The sequence below is a fragment of the Malus sylvestris genome, chromosome 2 (assembly GCF_916048215.2).
Source record: "Malus sylvestris chromosome 2, drMalSylv7.2, whole genome shotgun sequence".
Classification (NCBI taxonomy): Eukaryota; Viridiplantae; Streptophyta; class Magnoliopsida; order Rosales; family Rosaceae; genus Malus; species Malus sylvestris.
Window position 1 is genome coordinate 20,783,851 of NC_062261.1, and position 15,718 is coordinate 20,799,568.

Below are 15,718 nucleotides of genomic sequence, written 5' to 3' on the forward strand. Positions count from 1 at the left end.
TGTAATTTTACATGCATGGTAGACCTCGCCAAAACTTTATTTAAATTTTAAAATGACTCATGTACGGAAGGGAGGCTCACGCTTTTCACCGAGTAGTAATTCTACTAAGGTATATAAATGGAGGAGAATGATTTTCACATGTCATTTCTTTTCCCATGCACACTTTGTTTAAATCTGATCTTTGGATTAAAAATTAAAAATGAAGGGATATAAATAAACAGAGGTGTTCTAGGAGAATAAAAGTGAGCAAAAGTCAATTCGCTATTTAATGTACCGTATATTTGATTTTAGATCACATATTTAAAGCACCATATTAACTTTTTTCTTTATTAGTTGTTGAAATGAGGAGAAATATATATCTGAATAATCAATAATACAAAACCACCAGCATGGTGCTTTTTCGCAGTGACAAAAAGAAATAAATGTTTATGTACTCTGATGCAAGTTTGACCCCAACCAATCTCCTTTCCATTTAACATTTAACAATTTAACCAACTAATGTTATCATTTTGTAAATAAAAAAAAGGAGAAATTAGGTTCTCATCATTCCTTTTGCTACTCAATTGATTAAAATCTTATTCCTTTTCAATTTTTGATCAAGGTCCTTGAGTATTAATAACATCATTAATTATTTCGATAATAAAATATTTTTATTTCTAAATGTATTCATTTAATGTTAAAAATGTTACAATTAGTATATTTATATTTATGACCAAATTTTTTATCATATATTTTTAGTTTTAGTTTGTACCCATCTTTAATTTGTACCAATTTTCTTTTTACTTTTAATTTGTACCCATATGTTAATTTTTTTCTTGTGCCCATATTTTTTAAAGTTTTATTTGTATTTGTACCCATATATTTTTTTTTAAATTTATTTGTACCCATTTTTTATTTTTCCAAATGTACCCATGCTAATTATATGTACCCATTCATGTAATTTTTTGAAATTTTTAATCTTAAAATGTACTCATTCTTAAATATACCAATTTGTTATATGTAAAATGTACCATTTTTTTTTATATAAAATCTATTCAATTTTTTCTAATCCATTTTAAAACTTATATGGGTACATTCTTTTTTCTTTGATTTTAAAATGTATCCATGTCAAGCTTAATCGAAGAAATTTACTAATGTTATTAAACCTAATATCCTTTTTTTTTTTTGTGATTTTGAAGAATGTACCCATGTTTTGATACAATTATTTTTTGGTTAATTTTGATGAATGTACCCATTTATATACACACACACACACACACACAAAATAGTATATTTATATTTTAATATTTTTAATCCCACAAATTATGGTCTTTTTATTTAAAATCTCATTTATATACACAACTGAAATTTTTAATTTTTAATTTAAAAAATATAGTAACGTACATAGAAATAAATTATCACATTAATTTCAGGGACTTTGATCAAAAATTGAAAACCAACAAAGTTTCAATCAAGAATATTCATAGTTAGGGACCGCATCCAAAATCTCCCATAAAAATAAAACATAAATACAAAACCAGCAATGCTCAAAGACTGAAAAGATAATAAGTTTTTAATTTAAAGGGAAATACATGAAACATATAAGAATGTTCCGTGGTCCAATATCCTAATGGATAGGGTGTTGAGTATCTACCCATGCATCTCGGGTTCAAAACTCCCCCAACTCCCTAAATTATTGTAATAGTTTCAAACCCTTCCCTCCCTTAATTTTATTTCCTAGAGGGAACATTTCACATCAATTACATTTTAAAGGAAACGTGCACAATTTATATTAATGCAACCAAACCCAAAGCTGTGGAATTAGGGCAGTAGCATCCATGCAGATGAGAAGATCATGCATGTCTCTTAGGTGCAATGGAAGCCTTTCGGGACAGACTTGCCACAGTAATTCAAAAGCAAGCCTAACGAGACTGGCACATCAAGATTGATGCCCAAAACGTTGGCCTTAATGGCAGTGCAAAGGCACACAGCAGCTTCAAGATCGGCAAGTCCACCAACGAGGCTACAGCATGGGGTCTTTGGTGGGGTCCCCACAACAATGTTCACCAAGTCATTTAACAAGTTGCCACATACCCCTAGCTTAAGGACGTCCTTAGGGCAAGAGGCTTCAGCTGGAGGGCTTGCGGGAGGGTAAGAGGCTTGAGATGGAGGACTTGCGGAGGGAAAATTTGTGGGAGGGCAATAGGCTCCATCTGGTGGGCTTGCAGGAGTAGAGCTAGCGGGAGGAGAGCTTGCGGGAGAAGAACTTGAAGGAGGAGAGCTTGCCGGAGGAAAACTTGTGGGAGGAGAGCTTGTGGGAGGGGAACTTGCGGGAGGAGAGCTTGCGGGAGGAGAAATTGCTGGAGGAGAATTTGCGGGAGGGGAACTTGCGGGGGGAGAGATTGTGGGAGGAGAGCTTGCTGGAGAACTTGCAGGAGGAGAGCTTGCGGGAGGAGAGCTTGCGGGAGGAAAACTTGTGGGAGGAGCGCTTGTGGGAGGGGAACTTGCGGGAGGAGAGCTTGCGGGAGGAGAAATTGCTGGAGGAGAAATTGTAGGAGGAGAATTTGCGGGAGGGGAACTTGCAGGAGGAGAACTTGCAGGAGGAGAGCTTGCGGGAGGATAGCTTGCGGGAGGAGAGCTTGCGGGAGGAGAGCTTGCAGGAGGAGGAGAACTTGCAGGAGGAGAGCTTGTGGGAGGAGAGCTTGCAGGAGGAGAATTTGCTGGAGGGAAACTTGCGGGAGGAGAGCTTGCGGGAGGAGAGCTTGCGGGAGTAGAGCTTGCGGGAGGAGAGCCTTTGGGAGAAGAACTTGCGGGAGGAAAACTTGCAGGTGGAGAACTTGCAGGTGGAGAACTTGTGGGTGGAAAGCTTCCGGGAGGAGAAGGGCAACGAGTTGCACTGACTGTAGTGAAAAACAAGAGGTTAAGGGAGAGCAGAAGAGCAATGGTTGCAACTGCCTTAGAAGAAGCCATTTTTTGAACTAGATACTGATACTCCTTAGGAAGTGACTGATTGATCATATGCTTCCCAGAGGGGTTTTTAGGTGGTGGATATACTGAAGAGAATGAAGCTGGGGTATTTATAACATTTGTACCATTATTGGAATCAAAATGTGTCAAAGAAAACCATGTGATCACACAGTATAGTGTTTTGGATCCACCTGTCACTTGCTGCCTTCGGTGCGACGTGGACAGTAAGGCCATTTCAACTTTTGTACATACTTGTATTTTGTGCTTAATTTCTAATATACAGCACCAAAACAAAAAGGACGCCTTGTTATTATTTGGCACAAAATAATTCTTAGCCTCCTAGTTTTTAGTGTCCTAGTTTGGCCAAAATGTTTCGAAGAATCAAGGGAAAGATATGTAGCAGCCGACATCGATCTCAAGTGTGAAAAAATGGCTTCTAAAAATTAGTGCGGGCATTATAAAAATTAGGGTTCTTTAGATATAGTTCCTTAAAACTCCTATTTTTTAAATAAAAATCCACCTAAATTTAAACATTCAAATAAAATCCAAATTTCAAATAGACTGCCATGTAGACAAATATATGACCAACTATTACAATACATTACCAACTTATACCACAAAATCCTAATTTGGTCAATAAATGTTATTACTCATCCAAATTATGATGAGCAATTAAACCCATATGGATATTTTATCTTTCTTGTATCATAAATATTAGCAACATATATAAATTAATTTACCAAATTTAAAAAAAAAGAAAAAAAAAATACATATCTTGTACGGAAATAATATTGTTTGAATAATGTAATTACCTACATACAAATTAATTTACCTACTTATAAAATGTTATACTAATTTACCTTCATTTTGAATCATGTAATTACCTACATACAAATATTATAGTAATTCACCTACATTTAAATTAATTTACCTACTTATTAAATTAATTTACCTATTCAAAAAAGAAAAAAAATAGTGATATTAGATAATGCTCGAATGTTATGGGTTTGTGCTTGTAGGCAATTAAATAAACTTTTAATCTAATGCATATAAATCATTTAGGTAAATTAGACCATTTTGGAAGTAAATTAGACTCTTTAAATTTTGGTTTGATGGAATAGGTAAATTAGACTATTTTGTAGGTAAAAATTGTGCGGAACATATAGCTTTTGTTTTGTGTATTAGGGATTAGAGTATTAGCCGAAGCTATTTTAGGTTTATTGTTGTATTGGTAGGAAAATTAACTTATATACTTAATGCACTAAATTATGAAATTAGTATTATAATTTTGCAATCAGCACGTTATAACAATTTGATAGTTAATACATTGAATATACAATGAATAGCATGAATTATTTTGTAAAATATATAAAATTAATTAAATGGATATAACAAGTAATTGATCCAAAAACCCTATCCAAGTATTAATAGGGGTAGTTTAGGCATTCGGAAAATACATAATTTGAAAAGTCAATGTGCTTTATTCAAGAAAACAAAAGGAGATGGGTTTTAGTAGAGGAAAATATAGTTTCAAGGGGTAATATCAAAAAATTAGTAAACCAACAAATATGGACTGATAAGAAATCTGAATTGAAAAACAATGCATCTAACTTAAATCTTCCACAATTCAATTCTGCTTGCCCACTAGGTTCATATGTGAGGATGTAAAGAGTTGTCCAACTTCTTGTCCAAAAAAAGAAAGGGATTATATACAGCTTGTTTGATATTCATCTCGTTTTTAGTTTTCCCTTTTGCATTTGAGATATGGGAATAGTATATAGGAGAAAAGAACAAGGGTGTGAAGAAATAAAGAATAATAAATGAAAATAAAATCGTAAAAACGAAAACAACATAAAATACTTTTGTTTTTAGTTTTGAAACTGTGTCTTTTTCCATTTATTTCTTCTACATCCTCTGTATCTCTTATTTCTCTCATATATTTTCCCTGCCATCATTCCTCCATTATATCTCTCATTTCTCTCATATATTTTCCCTACCATCATTCCTCCATTATATCTCTCATTTCTCCCATCCCCTAGCATCAATCCTCCACTATTACCTCTCATTTCTCTTATGATTTTTATCTCAAATATAAAAATGAAAACTAAAAAAAACAAAACAAAAAACAAAGTAGTTATCAAAGGAAGAAGCTCTGGATCCACAAATCTCAAATGTTCTAGGCATTACACTTATCAGAAAAAACCAAAAGTACCGACCTCAATTTTGGAATGGCTGCTTACCACACGCGCTTATCTAGTATTTAGCCAGATAATAATGTGGAGCAGAAGCATTCAGCTATATATCGGCCTCAGGATTGGAAAAGATAAAACCTAATGAAATATGAAAAGCGTTGCTTTGAAGGAGCCATGGATTTAACATACCCATTGAAAATGGTGTTAATTTATTAGGGCTTAAATAAGATGGTTTTTAGATTATAATATGAATGGTTTTATAATCCTGAATTAGATCCTTCTTATAAAACACGTAGACACATCATCTACAATGATCTCCATATATATATATATATATATATAGGTTTTGCTTTTATTTACAAGCTTGCCATTTTTTTCTTACCTGTTGTCAGTAGTAATGCTAGATAATTGTATCCCGTACATGGCAATTTTAATGCTAAGTCAATTCTCAAAGAGAAAAGAAATATCTATAATCAATTAAAGCCATATTTATTGTACAAGCATAATGTTAGGGAGACTAAATTTGCAAACTAAATGATATGTTACAAATAGGAATAAACATGTTTATGAACGTTTAAATAATAAACCAATCATCAACTTCCATGTTCTTTAATTTCCAAAATTTTGTCTATAAATTTAGTCTCCCTAGCATTACCCATATTGTACAAATATCATTCCAGTTTCACGTGACACTGGGGATTTACATTTGTATGGTAAATTTTTGTATTGTACAATATTTAGGTACGATAGTTTAGGTCCATTAATTTAGTTGCAAATATTTTGCTTTACTAACTTGGTCATTAGTTTCATTTGTATGACAAAGTTTTGTATTGCATGTATTTATATTTGTTTGGGTACTTTAATTTAGTCCTATTTGTATATAAAATATAAAATAAAAATAAACAAGAGGCGATATTTTGGGTCCATTAATTTAGGTGCAAATATTTTGCTTAGGTACATCATACGGTGATGATTGAAAGATATCCAGTGACATGTGACATGGTAATAATAAGATAAAACAAGCTGATTAATATGAAAATGTATGGAAGGCATGTCCGGTTAGTCCTTAAATAGGGTAAATTACACAGACATTCCTTAAGGTTTATTCAGTTTTCTCACAACTCTGTCACATTTGATAAGTAACACTAACACTCATTGAGGTTTTAATTCACTTTCACAAATTAGTAAAAAAAATCAGTCTATAAAAAGACAAATACCCTTATAATTAATTACTTAACAAAATAAATAAATAAAAACTTTTATGAATAAATAAAAAAAAAACTAAAAATTACCCAAGACATTAAAATAAAAAACAATAAATGAAAAATCCTATTGGAACCCAAACATCCAACTTTATGTTTGTTTTTCCACTACCACCACCCACAAACCCATTCCCCTCATTTCCAGCAACCCCCTCCTGATCTTCTTCTTGGTTGAACAATCCCAAAGGTTTGGACAAATGAGATGGCGATGTCGACAAGAAATTTTTCTAGAAAGTACGAATGTAAGATAGATCGAGTGAAAGAGATGTTGATGTCGACAAGAAAATTTCAAAATGAAAGAGCTAGCGATGTCGTTATTGGATAAGAAACATGAACAGAGTGGGTAGCGGAGAACTGGCGGTGCTCTCCAGTTTCATGAAGAAAATAGCTCTTTTTTATCTTCTTCTAGTGTAATTAATCCATATATTTATGCTTGCTTTAGTTCCAACCTCTGTTGATTTTAATGAAAGCCATGAGATGATGAGAGTGCTTGGATCTCCTGCACTAGAACCGTTAATAGTTCATAGTTGTAGCTCATATCATTCATTATTAATTCTCAACAAATAAAATCTCTGCGGCAGCATATAATTACTCCCAAATGAAATTGATTTTATATGTTCATGTTCATGGCCTCTCTCCACCGCAGTTCAAGACTAAAATGTCAAGGAGTGTTGGGCGGGATTGAAGTGGTTGAAAGCGAGAGAGAGGAGAGGAGTCGTCTTTTGGTGGCTGATGAGTAGATTTTATATTATATATTTTACCCTAATCTTAGTATATTTTGGTTAATATATTGGAAGAATTTTGATACTTTGAATTGTATTTTCAATATAGGACTTTTGATTTCCTCTGGAGCAAAATAGGATCAAATGGACGAATTTTGGAGTAATTCCAGTTGGAGGACGTTCGTGAGTCACTTAGCTTGAGTGTATCAAAATTTGGGATTTTTCCACCAAGCGGTTATTTTCTGGCGATGAAATAAAGAAACAGTGCGCAGTGCTGGAATTTGACGTTTTTGGGCTTAAATGACGTTTTTAGAGCCCAAGATGACCTCGGATGGGTTTGTGGCCTTCTGGAAAAGTGTTCAGAATATTCCAAACATCAAATCCAGCTATATTGGGCCAGTTTTGGAGCAGCTTATGGGCCAAAACGTGGCTGTTCAGATTTTAGACGAATTTTACTATTTTTATTTAGGGTTTTTATTAATTTTAGTTTGCTAGGGTTTGTGTGGTGGCTTAGCAAATATATTGCTTGGCCGTCTACAATTTGAGGGTACACTTTATTTTATGCAATATTGGAGACAGAGAGAAGTGCTAGGGTTTTGAAGATTTTCTACTTGAAGGTGTTTTCAATCCTTTTCTTAAGAATATTTTCTATGATTTCAATTATGAATATGCGGAACTAATTTCTATTGCTAGGGCGAAGCCTTGAGCCTTAGCATGAATATGTGATTTTTATTTAATTGCTTATGATTGATTGCATGCGTACCTTGAATTGTTAATCACCGGGATAAAAACTATCTAATTGTCGTAATGCCTGATCACCATTAGGATCTTTAGAAAAGTAATTTGATGCAATTTTGGTCGGAAGGTTCCCTGAAATTGACGCTGGCTTCTTGTGATTAATAATTGTAATTTCTCTTAAGATGAATATCACGTCTTAAGGATTGCATGGTTTTTCAAAGGATTTTCATAAAGCATAATGAGTCTTTCATGTTTAGATTTGATCCGAACGTCCGGACGGGTTGCATGTTAGATATACGTTCTATGTCGGAGGTTCCAAGTAGAATATGAATTAGGAAAATCTAACCTTCAAAGTGGCATGTGTAGATCATAAGTAATTGGTAAAAATTCATAGGATTGCTAGGTGATGGTGGAACCCTAGTGCTTTCTTAATTTGATTTTCTCAAAACTGTTTTTTTCTCTCTAGCTCTAATATTGCAGATTGTTTATTTTAATTCATTAATTTCGTTTTTATTTTAATTAGGTTATAAAATCAATCACTTAAATTTCTACTTTACAATAATTAAATGGAATCTGATTAGTTCGAATTATTTAATAATCCCTGTGGAGATGACCTTGCGAAATCCGTTTATACTACAATAACCTTGTGATTCTTGCAAGTAAAATAGGAGATTTAAGCCCGTTCACATGAGTAGTAAAAATCCCTATCAAGAAAATGGCGCCGTTGCCGGGGATTATTTAAAATAATCCCTACGAATCAGATTTTCAATTAGTTATTGCTGTTTATACATATATAAAAAAATAAAAAAATATTTAATTTTCGTTTTCATTTATTTTTACAGATTACAACAGTACAGATTTCAAAAATCTGTGCATGGTCAGCACCCGTTCAACAGTGCAGAAATTGATTCCATTCGATCCAGAATTTGAGCAGCATTTAAGGAGGAAACGCAGGGAGCAAAATTTGCAGCGGGTTCGTCCTCAGCAGGAGACTTTTCTGCAATCAGACTTTGACCTGCACAACAAAGAAAAAATGGCGTTTGTAATTCCAGAGGCAGGACTTCCCCTGGGTGATTCACTGACTGTCCATTCCACAAATATACCCAGTTGCATTACATATCCGGCAGTGGAAGAAGGGACTGCATTTGAAATAAAACAGCACATGTTGAATATTCTACATATGTTTCATGGGTTATCATCTGATGATCCTAACATGCACATTGCAGAATTTCTAATGGGGTGCAAGAACATTTTGGTGAGGGGATTTTCAGCCGAATCTATTAAGCTGCGGTTGTTTCCATACACTCTAAAAGATCAGGCAAGGAGATGGCTCCTCACACTTCCATCTGGAAGCATTACAACTTGGGCCCAACTCAGTGAAAAATTTTTAAACAAGTATTATCCGGCTTCTAAGACCCTTGACATGAGAACTCAGATTTTATCTTTCGCCCAAAAACCAAATGAAGAGTTTCATGAGGCGTGGGAGCGGTTCAAAGAGTTGATTAGAAAATGTCCACATTCGGGTATTAACACTACTGATCAAATGCACATATTTTTCAGAGGGTTGAATATGACTACAAAAACTCTTGTCAACGCTTCATGCAGAGGTACGTACAAAGACAAAAATGCACAAGAGGCTTGTTTGTTATTTGAAAAAATGGCAGAAGATACTCAGCAGTGGGCAGTTGAGCAGCCACAATCTAGGTCTGTTTTTGAGATGTCAAATGGTTCACCATACGTGTCGGCACAAATTGAAAAAATGGAGAAAAAGCTTGAAAGATTTGATGCAAAATTTGACATGTTATTACAAAGAATTTCAGGTTCACAGGTTGCTGTACAGCAGCTTTTACAAGCTGCCTGCAGCATTTGCAGCTTGACAAATCATGATTTTTTGAGCTGTCCACATAAAGATGCTTATCCGGAGTTTACAGCGGAGCAGGTTAATTCATTTAACAATTTCCAGCGTCCCCGATATGACCTGTATTCTAATTTCTACAACCCAGGTTGGAGAGATCATCCTAATTTAAGGTGGGACAAGGAACAACACACTAGGCCTTAATTTCAACAGCAGGGACAGCAACCTGCAGCACCTAAGGCTGCTTGGGATGTTGCAATTGAAAAATTGGCAAATACTACCACTCAAGAAATTCAAAATCTACATGCAGCAGTGAAAAACATCGAAAAACAGATGGGGCAGATTGCTTTACAGGTTTCAGAAAGAGCTCCGGGTACATTTCCTAGTCAAACAGTACCTAATCCAAGAGGAAGAGAAGAATGCAATGCTATACGGACTCTACAGTCTGGCAAAAGTTACAACAACAAACATGAAAATTCTGATGGGAATTCACAGGCAGCAGAACTACACCAAACTAAATCTGCAATTTTTGCAGATTCTGAAATTTCTGCAGATTCTGGGCAGTCCCAAGACAGATTCGAAAATACTGCAGAAGCTTCCACAAAAACTGCAGAACGTGTTTACGAGCCCCCTATGCCGTATCCAGAAAGGTTGAGACCTAAAGCTAAAGATCAACAGTTAACAGATTTTATGAAAACTTTGGCTAAAGTTCAAATTAATCTGCCGTTAATTGATGCCATCAAGAACATTCCGTCTTATGCCAAGTTTTTGAAGGATGTTTGCACAAAGAAAAAGAAGTTTGTTGATTTTGAGAAAGTGATTCTTACAGAACAATGCAGTGCGGTCTTATTACATAAATTGCCTCCAAAGAAAAAAGATCCAGAGAGTTTTACTATCTCTTGCACCATTGGAAATTGTGATTTTAGTAGTGCTTTAATTGATTTAGGTGCTAGTGTAAACTTAATGCCATATTCTGTTTTCAAACGTTTAGGTGAAGGGGAGCTGAAGCCAACCTCCAGTATTATTCAACTGGCTGACCGTTCAATTACCTACCCTAGAAGAGTCATTGAAGATGTTATTGTGAAGGTTGACGATTTATATTTACCGGCTGATTTTATGGTGTTGGACATGGATGAGGATTTGACAACACCCATTATTTTGGGCCGCCCATTTCTGGCAACAGCCCGGACTCTTATTGACGTTGAAGCCGGAACATTAACATTCCGGGTTGAAGATCAAACTGTTGTTTTCAAGTTGTTTGAAGCAAGCATACATTCAGGTGACAAGCAAGAATGCATGCGTGTTGATGCATTGGATGGTTTACCAAGTGCCAAGTTTATGAACAGATCATCAGTGGCAGCATTATTTTTTGGAAGATGTCGGCTGGAAATGGAAGCGAAATAAGATCCATAGGGTTTTTCAATTTTTGTTAATTTTTTTTAATTTTTAAGTAATTAACGGGGGTGTATTCAATTTAGAATTTGAGAAAAAAAATTGAGAATTTGAGACTTTAATGGATTTATAAATTCATGAATTTTTATGGAGTTTAATTGATTTGTAGAGATTCCATATAATCAATTTCCTCGAAATCTCATGGGAAAAGTTGAGATTTGTGAATGCTTAAAATACACTACGAAATCTCTCCAATTTCCTCTAATTCCTCAACTTTCTCAATTTATTTAAAATCAATTTATAATTGAATAGACCTGGAATGTTATAAACTTTTTTTAAATCTAATTGAATACATCATTTCTAAGGATTTTAATAAACTAACTTAAATTTTTAATTGAATACACCTTGAATTTTAGAGAATCACTTAAAATTCTAATTGAATACTCCTTGATTCATTAAAAGAATTAAAATCCCTCAAAATTCAAATTGAATACACCCCCCCTAAATACATGAGTAAGTATGGAGTGATGTGAAAGCAAATTAAAACCTCAGGGAGTATTAGTGTTACTCATCAAATGTGAGGGGGTTTTGTGAAAACATGATAAATCTCAAAGGATGTAAATGTAATCAACCCTCCTCAAATATGGTAGTTCAATTTCAAACGAGGTAAGAAAACGAAAAATGTACAAAACAAATAGAAAAATTTCCTTTGACACAATTATATTATAGTAAAAAAGAAATAGCTAAGCTAAAAGGAAAAAAATAATAAATATGATGTGGAATATAATGTTGATATAAATATAAGGTCAAAGGACCATAATCAATCTATAATCTTACACCAGACTATCAGGGGTTAGCATACCAACTGAATATGGGATCGGACTAGGCGCGCGACACTCATGACCACAAATTAGATGAAATGTGGGTAACTATTGGAGCAACAGTTCTAAGTTTTTAGTCCAAATGAAGCTTTGGTCCTTTAACTAAAACTCTGTAAGTATTGATCTTTGAACTTATTATAACGTGGAGTAATGGTTCCTTTGTCCCTCTAAATTCTTTATTTATAAAAATTTAGACAAAGTTAGTCAAGACCATTACTCCATATTATAACAAGTCAAGGACCAGTACTCACAAATTTTTAGTTCAAGGACCGAAGTTTGATTGAGCTAAAGTTCAAAGACTACCTCTAAATTTGGCAATAGGGAAAAATGGCCATTTAAAAATAGAGGCAATTTCTTTCAGTGAAAGAAATTTCATTACACTAGTAGGAAAAACTATTTAAACGACAAAGCAAAATCCGTCGTGCAAAGACATTTTGCGCAACGAAAAAAAAACTTCGTCGCACAATGTTGGTCAACTTTGTGTGATGAAGAAGTTCGTTGCGCAACAAGATTTTCGTCGTGTGAAGCTAGTATGAAAACCGTTGGTGATTTTTTTTTTTGGCGAGAAAATAAATGCGCGATGAAGATTTTCCCACGAAACCTTTGCACGACAAAGCCTTCGTTGCGCAAAACTCATTCAATTTTTGGGCTAAAAACATTCAATGCATGGGAATCAAAGGACTTACGCGAGAAATGCTTCGTCGCGCAAGTTATAGTCAGATTTGAGTCGGACCATTCACTGCGTGTGAATTATAGAGGAATCTAGATTGTATTTAGTGCGAGTCTTTGTGCGACAAAGCCTTTGTCGCGCAAAGGCCCTAACGTTCTTATAAATATGCGCTTCTGCTCTCCTTATTTTTCACAATTATGTTCTCTTTATTCACAATTCTGTTCATGCTGCGATGGAGGAAACAATGATAAGAGCATGCACGTCAATGCTTGTGATTTGAGGCAACATTTGGAGTTCGCCCAAGCGATTGGTGTAGCCATGCGAAATAATTGTCCTACTGCTGAGTGACATTCTTGAAAATATGTGACTGAGAATGTGAAGAAGGCGGTGATGGATCAATTATTAGTAAGTATACCGTTGATGGATCATTAATTAATTATGTTGGAATTAATTATTTGCATATATGTGTAATAGTGTAAGTATACACTTGATGACGATACGAACAAAGAGTTGATGAAGTTGATGGAGGTGGCATTGAAGGGAGGTTATAAACGGTGGCGTTATGACGTCGAGCGGAATGGAGGACCATCGAACTAGTAGTATTAAATTTATGTTTTTAGGACAATAATTATATTTAAGGTTTTTTTTATAAGTTATGTATTTGGACTTAATTAAACTTTAATTCCTATTTGATTTTTTAAATAATTGAATGAAATATAATATTAATTTATTTAAGGTTTTAATTATTTTTAGAATGAATATTATAACCGAAAATTTGTTTGGAATCATTAAGTTTACGTAAACATAGATATCTATGTTAACTTCATAATTACAATCTATCACATTCGTCGCTAGAACGTTTGTGCGACAAAGGCTGTCGCTATGTAAAACCTTGCGCGACAAAGTCTTCGTTGCATAAATGGTGTTCAGTTTTTGGTCAGCTTATTTAGTACAGATGTTTGCGCGACAAAGTCTTCGCCACTCAAAGTCCCTAACCTTCCTATAAATGTGCGCTTCTGCTCTCCTTATTCTTCACAATTTGTTTCGGAATCGCTTACCAAGTCTGCAGATTATAATCAGTTCATTCTTTGATTTTTGGTACGATGGCCAACAATGGTGCACGTGTTGGATATAAGTCAACAATCTGTGATTTAAATATAGATATGCTAATAAACAATAAATGCAAATATAAAATTAACAGAGTATCAAGAAACAAAAATATAAAACAAATAACTTGAAGATCGAGGCTTGCGTACCACAATGTCCTTGAAACAGAAATTTCGTCCCTACTCAGTGCTTGTAGTTCTACGAACGTCTGCTTCACCAGGATTCAACGATATAAGTCAGAAATTCCAGCACCGGAAATTTGACTTCTGGAGAATATTAATGTGGTTCTCTCAGAAAGGATGTTTATGATTGCAGGAGAAGATTTATGATTTTTCTGTATCCTAAATGCCATGCAGATGGATGTATATATAATGTGATTATACCTGTTCGCAACAGGTATGAGGAAGGGATGCATCTGGTGGGAGACATCTGCTGAAAAGGGTGTTTTTGTTTCTGCGTTTTCACACTTCAGACTTCATCTGAAAAGATGAGTCTGTTGGAAAAAATAATTAATTAATTTAATTATTAGAGCCCCAAGGCCCAAGGCCCATCTTTTGACAATTAAATATATATTAATTATAAATATTAATTACCAATTAATTAGTACACCCCAAAGCCCAACCCCAAGGGTGAGCCCAATTTTAGTCTCCATGCCTATTACTCCAATCACTTTCTATAAAGGACAAAGCCTTATAAAGTGATAAAATCTTTTGAGAATGGCCAATGTGGGACAAAGAAATTTCTACTCAAACTACTCAAATTTCCAACAGCACGTTCGTCAAAGACAACGGATGGCGAAGGTTCCAGACAAGGTTTGCATTGTAAAGTTTGCATTTTGTATAAATTTTTTTATTTAGCTTCAGTATTGTGAAAATATATTTTGTGGATAGACAAGAAGAAATTTGTTGCGGTACATGTTCGACACATTTATGGTCATAGTCGTTACCAAATCACTACTGACGAAGTAATAGAGGTTATGAAGTCAAAACAACGCACCAACTTATGGTTCGACGTTGGAGCATTGGTGCGTACTAAATGTTCTGATCATTAGGAGTCTTGGAGAGCCATCCCTGAGGAGCTAATGATGCACATGATTGATGAGTTAGCTGTTTGCGTTTATTTTATTAGTTAAATAATAATTCTTGTTAAATATAATATACTAGTGGGCTTTTAATTTATTAATTTTTGTATGACAGCCCAATTGGGACATTGACAAAAAGTGACCCAAATCTGATGAAGGCTATCGACAACATTTTCAAGTCGCGTTTCCGGGAGTAGAAGTTTGATAATCAATGCGCGGCAGAACTACAACAAGAACTAGAACTATTGGCGGATGAGTAGAATAGGGTTTTTTATTTTAATTTGATTACTTATTTAACAATTAGATCTGAATTTTAAGTTTTTTTAGTATGAAGAGTTTAATTAAATACATACTTAATGTTTATTATGAATAAAATTATTGCATTTTAATAAATATGTATATTAATTAATTATGCACAAATGGTATAATGAAATAAGTTCTTGATTTATTAAGTATCTATGTGGTTTTGAAAAAATTTGAAGAGTGAATGGAATTTTTTTTTTTTGCCGCCATCCAACTACGCTTTGCCGAGTTTTTATAACACATTGCGCGACGATGCTTTCATCGTGCAAAGTCTTTCACTTTACTGAACTTAACTAGATTGCAGGAAGGCAAAAGCGGCAGAACAATTGCAGCAGCTGCCTTCCCCTGCTAGAGTTTCCAATAGTTAGGTATAATTTTTCTTAACTACCTTATTTAATTTCCATTCATTTAAATTGTGTTGTATGTAGTTTATAGGTGTTGTGAGTTTATGTATTTTTATGCAAACTTTTTTGTATGGATGTACAAAAAATGGTTTGCAATGTTCATATGAGCTTAGTTTCTCATTTGAGAATTAGTTGGATTTCACGAATGGATGCGAAAGCATGACT

At 34.3% G+C, this 15,718-nt stretch overlaps 3 protein-coding genes and 1 non-coding gene across 4 annotated transcripts; 2 read left to right on the forward strand and 2 right to left on the reverse strand.

Moving 5' to 3' along the window:
• Positions 1-1,534: 1,534 nt before the first annotated feature.
• On the reverse strand, positions 1,535-3,195 carry LOC126604730 (repetitive proline-rich cell wall protein-like). Its single transcript, XM_050272032.1, has one exon. The coding sequence runs from the start codon at positions 3,178-3,180 to the stop codon at positions 1,846-1,848; it is 1,335 nt and encodes a 444-aa protein (XP_050127989.1). The 5' UTR covers positions 3,181-3,195; the 3' UTR covers positions 1,535-1,845.
• Positions 3,196-8,734: 5,539 nt separating this feature from the next.
• On the forward strand, positions 8,735-9,919 carry LOC126602160 (uncharacterized). Its single transcript, XM_050268993.1, has one exon. The coding sequence runs from the start codon at positions 8,735-8,737 to the stop codon at positions 9,917-9,919; it is 1,185 nt and encodes a 394-aa protein (XP_050124950.1).
• On the reverse strand, positions 9,281-9,385 carry LOC126614117 (small nucleolar RNA R71). The gene has a single exon (XR_007620283.1). It is a non-coding gene; the product is annotated as a small nucleolar RNA R71 (small nucleolar RNA).
• A 129-nt stretch (positions 9,920-10,048) lies between the features above and the next one.
• Positions 10,049-11,119, forward strand: LOC126602168 (uncharacterized). The gene is made up of 2 exons (XM_050269004.1): positions 10,049-10,553; positions 10,707-11,119. Exons 1-2 carry the CDS (start codon positions 10,049-10,051, stop codon positions 11,117-11,119), a joined length of 918 nt encoding a protein of 305 aa, XP_050124961.1.
• The last annotated feature ends 4,599 nt before the right edge of the window (positions 11,120-15,718 follow it).